At 41.2% G+C, this 8028-nt stretch overlaps 1 protein-coding gene across 1 annotated transcript; it reads left to right on the plus strand.

Annotated features, from left to right (window-relative positions):
• The first annotated feature begins 4322 nt into the window (after nt 1-4322).
• LOC139426977 (uncharacterized) lies at nt 4323-5696 on the plus strand. Its single transcript, XM_071187249.1, has one exon. It carries the CDS (start codon nt 4323-4325, stop codon nt 5694-5696), a length of 1374 nt encoding a protein of 457 aa, XP_071043350.1.
• Nucleotides 5697-8028: the final 2332 nt, after the last annotated feature.

Raw genomic sequence — 8028 nt, forward strand, 5'->3', positions numbered from 1 at the left:
TAGCTCTGCGATAAGGATATTAGTATTGTCTGTGACTCTGGTTGAGGATTTAAAAATGGTAATATCGTCCTGCTTGATAATCATTGCAGCATGGAATTTTCCAGGTGTGTCTATCTCCATCCGAGAGCCATCAGTATAGATCTCCACCCCCTGGTTTCTAGGGGCACTGTATCCCCAGGGCAAGGAGCAATAATGGGACGGGTGCTCCCGGAGCGGCATATCAAAATTGAAAGTGTTGTCAAAATCGGGAGGTAGTATATGCATAAGATCTTGTAATCGCCAGCCCCATGTCACCCTCTTGGCATAAACAGCCTCGATAACCTTGAATGTTATTGGAACCAACCCCGCCAGTATCTGGATAGCCTCAGTACTAGTAGTAGCGTAAGTTTTAGTTAAGGTTAACAGTGGCATCCTCTGGAGACTATTTAGTTTTTCATTCTTTTTACTATTGTTTCTGTACCAGACACTGGCGGCATATAGGATGATTCTCTCGCTTGCCTGGAGATATATTCGTTTCAATATTTGTGCTCTGAGACCCCAAGTGAATCTGGCGAATGGGCTGCGATTAACATCATTTGTTGTCCTGTAATTACTATTGGCTGTTGCACAGTTCAGCAGTGCTCACACTTTGTGCAGTCTCTCTCCTGATGTCCACGCTGCGAGCAGTTCCTGCAGACTTTTTCTTTGGTGCAATCTCTGGCAAGATGTCCGTGTTCGGAGCACTTGAAACACTGCCTAATAGATTCTTGGAAGAAATGTCACCATCTAATATTAATTTTGTCCATTTCCATTATCTTATTAAATGATCCCGGCTTAAACACGATTACCCAGTTGTTTCTTTCTTTTCCACCTCGTAGAGGGAATTTAATCTCGACATCTTCACTGTCTATAGTATCATTCTGGTTAATCAGTGCCTCCAACAAGTCCTCCTTGGTTATATCGTCGGAGGAGTCAAGTTAAGACAGTCTTAACCATGTCCCGTCCCCGTGGGGGCATTCAGGGAGTACTTGTGACTCTGTGGGCGTTCGTGGCTGCTTCAGTAGAGATATGGACACTTAAGAGTATGGCTTAGCAACGACGAATGGCAACACTGGAAGAGATGGGTGGCCAGTGATTTGGGCGAGACTCAAGTCCAGTGAAGCACGGATCTTATTTTTGAATAAAGTTACTTAAAATGGGAGTTTTAGTCTGATACCAGATCTGAGTGCTGCACACACAGAGCAGCTTCGCAATCCACTGAAGCCCCGCCCCCGTCCTAGAAGGCGTAAAGATTTATTGAAACACAAAATTTACATCATCGGTTTACAGGTTCACTAGATACACATGACGAATCGAGATAGATGTAAAGAAGAATCGCAGTCATATAGAACGACGATACGTACAAAGAATTATTGGTGAGTACTAAGATGTGCTAAGAATTTCATCATAGCAAGTAGTCCAACAGACGAAAAGATAGTATTATACAGTGTTCAATTTACAATGTTACGAATGACAGTTGATAAATTCAAATAATCAACGTAATTAACATTTGTGTTTAAGATTTTGGAAACAGATGAATAGATGACAGTTACAAAGTACAAGTGGGTTCACAGAAGCAAAGAAGATTTATCCCATTATAAGATGTCATCAAATAGGTCGATGGTTCATAATAGGTGAATACTTAAATGTGCAAGGAATTTCGTTACATCAAGAAATCTGACAGATGAAAGTATGATATTATACAGTGTTCAAATTACAATATCACGAATGACAGTTGAAAAATACAATAAGTTTGAAACCGGTCACAGTCGGATAGGATAGGGGAAAACTGTTTAGCATTAGGGTTCGTTAGTGTAATCAGGTACTTAAATGTAGGTCTTAATCAGTTATTCTGCACAATAGATCAGGGCTTACTGATTCGAGTTGGCAAGGAAGGTCTACAGAGTCTCTGGGGTATTTTCTTCAAAATGTTTTTTTTGATAATTTCCCGTATTCCTGTGTTTATCTGTTTTTGATTCCAATATTTTGTTAGGTTTGTAAAGGTTAGGTTTTTTGGAAATATTGATCTCTTTCTCTTAGGAATGTAGGGCATTCCAGTAGTAGATGTTTAAGGTCTTCATTTTTAGTACAAATCCGGCAATTGGATGGTTTACTGTGGACTTTCGCCTGATAGGCTCCTTGGGTACCATGATTGGTTAAGAACTGGTTTGAGTAAAAGTTTGCATGCAGTTTATTCATGTTAACTTTGGGTATGACATGATGCGTATGACGTCCCTGCATTAGGGGGTCGTCCCATCTCTGCTGCCATGTTTCCAAGTTTTTATGTCTGTGGTAAGATCTTATGGTTCTTTTGGAGAGTAATTCTGAACATCAATGTATGGTTTTTCGCAGGCCTGTTTAGCTAGCCTGTCAGCGTCTTCGTTTCCTCTAGTGCCAACATGTGCTTTCACCCAGAACATTCGGATATTGTCATTGTAATTTTCCTTAATCATCTTTATTATATAAGCAGTCTCTCTGGGCCTGTCGAGTGCCTGAAGTCCCGAAAGGGAGTCGGAGTAGATTTTGACAATTGAAGTGAGGCCATTAATCTTAAGAGTCTCCTTCATTCACAGGACAAGTTAAGGAAATTTGTGTTGCGACCTAGGCAAATTTGCCCATACGCCAAATTTTGATACCCCGCCGTTGCGAAGCCTGCCAGTCACTTGAGGCCGAGTAGAAGGTGGACCCAAAGGTACATGGTCCCGAGTCACGCATGATTTGAGCACAATTGCCGCGTCAGATGGCAAAGGAGGCCTGGAAGATCCCGATAGGGATGCAACAAGAGTGAAACGACGTCAAAGTCGAGGCAACAAGTCTGGGTCGACAGCGGTTGAGCGTCATCCACTGAGATCCATCAAGCAGCCTCCAGGCAGAAGGCCCGCAAAGCGTCTTGCCCCTCCACCAAATACTTTATTAAAATCAATTAAAACATTTAAAAGCAATAAATCAGTTAAAACAAAATTGAAATCAAATGAGACTCAGCTCGCAATACATTTTCTTGAGGTGGTGTCACATAGGTTGAGTATCGCCTTGGGCTCACAATTCCGGAACGTCTTCTGGACCTAAGTGTGGTATCTGGTCCGTCTCTGGATTAGTCCCTTCGCCCACTGAATCGAGGGATATCTTTGTTGGTGCGCACAATGATTTGTGTTGAGACTAAAATGGAATCTCGTATTAGCCTCCTTACAGTTAATGCAGTTACTCTTATTTTGACACTCGTCTTCCTTAAGCCCGCTCAGACCACAGTTGGAGCAGGATTCTTCGCGCCCACAGTCTCGAGAAATATGGCCGAGCCTGTTGCACCTATAACATCTCAGCGGCCGCAGGTATTCACTGGCCTTATAGGAGTGCCAACCAAGTCTGACACGTCCTCTTTTAATTATGCTCGAGAATGAATGAGGATCAAGCCTAAGGACCCAGTGAGTGCCTTTTCTTCCACTGATTGAGAATAAGGTCTCTAGGTCTGCGTCTTCGAGTTCCTTATTTGCTTCCTTTGGTTTGGATGCAAGATCCTCTTTTTCATAACCCTCTTCAATTCAGTACAAAATCAGTCTTGGCCTCCATCTCTTGACTACCTGGCAGTAAAAATTATTACTCAACTCGGTGTTGTTAATAAATTCGCTTGCTATTTTTCGAGTATCACTTTCCTTTTCGAGTTTTATGAGCGCTCCTCCGTCTTTGGTCTTTTTGATCCTCTTGATACTGATTTTGAGTTTACTCGGATCCAGATTCTCTTTAATAAGCTGTATCGGGTCACCATCCTCACACTTGGTAATTTTGACGCAGTAATCTGCTGTTACTTTCGGCTCCCCCATATGGGCCATTTCTCTTCAGCACTTCAGCATAAGTGCTTTTCTTTTTGTTATTGCGTTTTAGTGCAATTTTTAGTGCTTCTTCGGCCTCGTAGTGGAGCCCTTCATGTATGCCTGCTGAGAAGGTCTCCGTAGTCTAACATGATCGACCATAGTTGTGAATGCTCAACCACACTCAATTTCTTAACGTGTTTTTCCATAAATCTGCAGAACTTCTCCCTCAGGAACGCCCCCGATGTCGCCCATTCTTTCTGACTCACTTCTAAAGAGTCATCAAAACTCTCTGGAATCACCTCTTCCTCGCTATCCGACATCACTTTTAAAACAAAATCCAAATCTCAGTCACTAGTGAATTTTTTTGACCTCTCAAAATCAATTAAAATCTAAAATCCAAGTCTTGAGAGCACCAAGTCTCAATGCAATCTTCAGTTCACCGTCCCTCCATCTACGTTAGCCGTCCATGGACGTTACTCCCTCGAACCTCGATTTAACATGGCAATACGCATTTCAAATACGCATTGGGGTGCAGATCGTATTGCCTTACTACGGATATATCAAGCACTTATTCTATCGCGTATTGATTATGCTTGTGCAGTATATGGCACTGCCTCAGCTTCTCACCTTAAAAGGTTGGATACAGTGCATCATACTGCCTTGCGTATATGTAGCGGCGCATTTCGTACTTCTCCAGTGGAAAGCCTGTATGCTGTGTGTCACCAATTGCCTCTAGATTTGAGACGAATGCAGCTCGGTTTAACATATTATTATCACGTAATCTCATCCTCATCACACCCTCTTAAACGGGAAACACTCCCAGTAAGTTTAGAACGAATTTATGATGCTCGACCATCACATGTTCGCCCTCTTAATGCTCGTATGCGCTCGCTCAACCAATCATTCAATATCTGTGAATCTACTACACAATGTGTCGATCACTCGCTTATTCCACCTTGGAACGTTTCACAGTATCATTTTCATTCTGCATTCGAAGTATATAGTAAGTCTCAAGTAGCGCCTATCATTTTTCAGCAACTATACAAAGCTCATCGTCATCAATATTGTCAACATGTTCCGGTTTTCACAGATGGCTCAAAATGTCCTGGCTATGTAGGCTGTGGTATTGTTATTGCTGACGACACCTACAGTTATAAAATACCAACTATGTGTTCCGTATTCACCGCTGAGGCAGTTGCAATTCTGTTGGCATTAAGGCTTATTTCAGCTAGTTTGAATCGAAAATACTGCGTTTACTCAGATAGTATGAGCGTGTTGCGCCAACTCAACCATTTTGACAATGAAACTCATCCCATTTTGTGTTTTATACAGCATTTGCTATTTAATCTTCATAAAAATGGTTTCGATATTTTATTTTGCTGGGTTCCAAGTCACGTTGGAATCCCAGGCAATGATTTAGCCGATACAGCAGCGCGATCTGCTACTACTACTTTAAATTTATCTATACCATTCTCAGATGTAAAAATACATATTAAAAAGTATATAAAATCTTTATGGCAGCAGCAGTGGGATAACCAAGTGAATAATAAGTTGCACGCTCATAAGTCAAATTTGGAACCCTTCCCTGTGTTGCGACTACGTAGTGCAGATGTTAAGCTTACCCGTCTGCGAATCGGACACACCAGACTGACCCATCTACATTTGTTGTTTGGTGAACCACCTCCTCAATGCAACACTTGTGATGTTTTACTTTCGATTCACCATATTTTAATCATTTGCCCGTATTTTAACAGACATCGTCTTGCCTTTTTTGGCAGTTCTATTTTATCTATGGGAGATTTGTTAGGTGACTCTCATCATCCGAACATTTTTGCATTTTTACGTGCTATTGGCATTTTAAATTGTATATAAGTTTATTCTGTTCATGAATTTATTCATTTTTAGAAGGATATTCTTACTTTTATACTATTTTACTGTGTTTTAACTTTGACGTGATTTTATTCCAATATTACCGTTGATTGTTTGTATATGATTTTATCAATTTTTAATTATATTTAGGAAAATAAGTATGCACTTCAATTTTGACATGTATAAACATATTGTTTGGCGCAGCATGTCCACATTTGGATTTTGTGCCATTAAACTCTACATTCAATCAATCAACCCTCGAACCACGAAGAGGTGTAGGACGGGTTAAATGCTAGTGATTGATGTTATTGGTGAACCATTTTAGAGTTTGACGTGGGGAATAGACTAAGTCAAGTTAAGGATGGTGTTTATTCACCGCAGGTGGCCAGCCGACCCGCGAAGCGGGTTTGCTGCTTTTCGCGGCCCCCGCATAAATCCATCTCCCTCACACTCCGGAGGTCGTCAAGACCGAGGCCCGTCGGACCCGGAAAGCACACAGCCGTCACCCAGAAGCGTCGTGTACGGTCCCGCCCACCTAATGCCCAATCCTACAACCCTACAGACCCAATAAAGCCCGTCTGTCCAGGCTCCTGCAAGGGAAGGAGGTTAGTACATATACAATACAATTTTAAGTTTAAAAGTGCTATATTGATTAAAATTAAAGTTAATATTACTCTTACGGAGCTAATTGCAATTAATGTTTATGTTACTCTAACGACAGTAATGCAAATGATTGCGAATTAATAGCACTTGGTTAGGTACTAAAGATTAATAATACTGTTAAACAAGATAATTATGCTAATTAAGTCAATTATAGGTTATGACTTAAAACTATTAAGTAGAGATTAATGAGGTTAAGGTTGCTTGTAAATTAGACTAATTATTACATTAATTAACATTTATTATGGTTAATTATTACCTTACCCCTGCATCAGTATCATCTGGAAGAGACATAAAGACTAGCGGCATTACAAAAAAAACACTGTCACAGCAAACACGTTACAATATTACTAGCTAGTCACAACACAATTTTTTTGACACATTTAACATCTATGACCTCCACGGGTAGCTGAAGAGCTCCGGGCGCACTGCTTATATGGTCAGTGGTGAAGGCGTGTGTGGTGATCAACCACGTTGGCTGCTATTGTGAGCCAGTCCGTGGTTGATTGTGTGTGTTTGTGTGGTGTGTGGTTAACATATAGACTAGCTGTATTATTTAGACATTTATACAAAAAGCACAATTATAAGCACTTTGGAGGGGTGTCCTATGTGCCGTGGGGCAACTGACTGTCCTCCGGTGTGCTACCTTTTATCCAACGCACCCTCTTCCCTTCCTATTAGAAAACTGGCCCACCTCCTCCAGGAAGGTCCTTTCGGTTATTCCTTCCAACTCATTCGTGAAGTATTCGGAGGTGTTCACTAAATAATGAGAAAAGTATTTTAGTCCCTATTTTCAGTTCGCATCGCTTTGGATCGTGTTTGATCTATTAAGTTATTATTATTATCAGGACGTTAAGTCATTGTGGGTTGTTATTACTATATGATTAAAAAAAATAGTTAAGATATCATTAGCATGGTTTAATAATTATTGGCTTTTTGATAGGTTAAAATTACGTTTTTGACATGGTTATAGAGAGACTGGCCCTTTGTCACTACCCTTTTTTTTTTTTAAATTTATTAATATGACCTTCACGGGTAGCTGAAGAGCTCCGGACGCACTGCCTACTGGTCAGTGGTGAAGGCGTGTGTGGTGATCAACCACGTTGGCTGCTATTGTGAGCCAGTCCGTGGTTGATTGTGGGGTGTGCATGTATTGTGTGCCGCTACTCACATATTGTCGGTTATTGTTTTAGTTGTTTCTATTATTTTGGTAAGTTTTTGTATGATGCTTATGTTTGACAGGCTGTCTGCAAAAGCCGTTAAGTGGGCTGGGTTTGGTCTTCTTAGATGATTGGGTTGGGTTAGTGGACACTCGTATAAGTAGTGTTCGGGTGAACCTAGTTCGCCGCATGGGCACTCATCTGTGTTTACTAGGTGCATTCTGCGCAAGAATGTTGGAAAGAAGCCGTGTCCTGTTAAAAATTGCGTTACTGCTGGGTGGCCAATTAACCTATCGTAGCTAACCATTGGGTAGTAAGTTTTAGTGGTTTGACCTTTGTCTGATTCTGTCCATTGTTCTTGCCAAAGTTTAGCTATGAGTGCTTTTGTCTTGTTTTTAAGACTTGATGGGGGTAGTTTAATTGATGCTTGTAGTCCGTTGCCGGCTGTAGCGTCTTTTGCAGCTTGGTCGGCTGATTCGTTTCCTATGATGCCTGTGTGCGCTGCCACCCAGTGT

This window comes from Parasteatoda tepidariorum, chromosome X1, assembly GCF_043381705.1.
Source record: "Parasteatoda tepidariorum isolate YZ-2023 chromosome X1, CAS_Ptep_4.0, whole genome shotgun sequence".
NCBI lineage: Eukaryota > Metazoa > Arthropoda > Arachnida > Araneae > Theridiidae > Parasteatoda > Parasteatoda tepidariorum.

Excerpts from the sequence above, each read along its gene's own strand:
- LOC139426977 (XM_071187249.1), top strand. The coding sequence starts at position 4,323 with ATGGCAATACGCATTTCAAATACGCATTGGGGTGCAGATCGTATTGCC.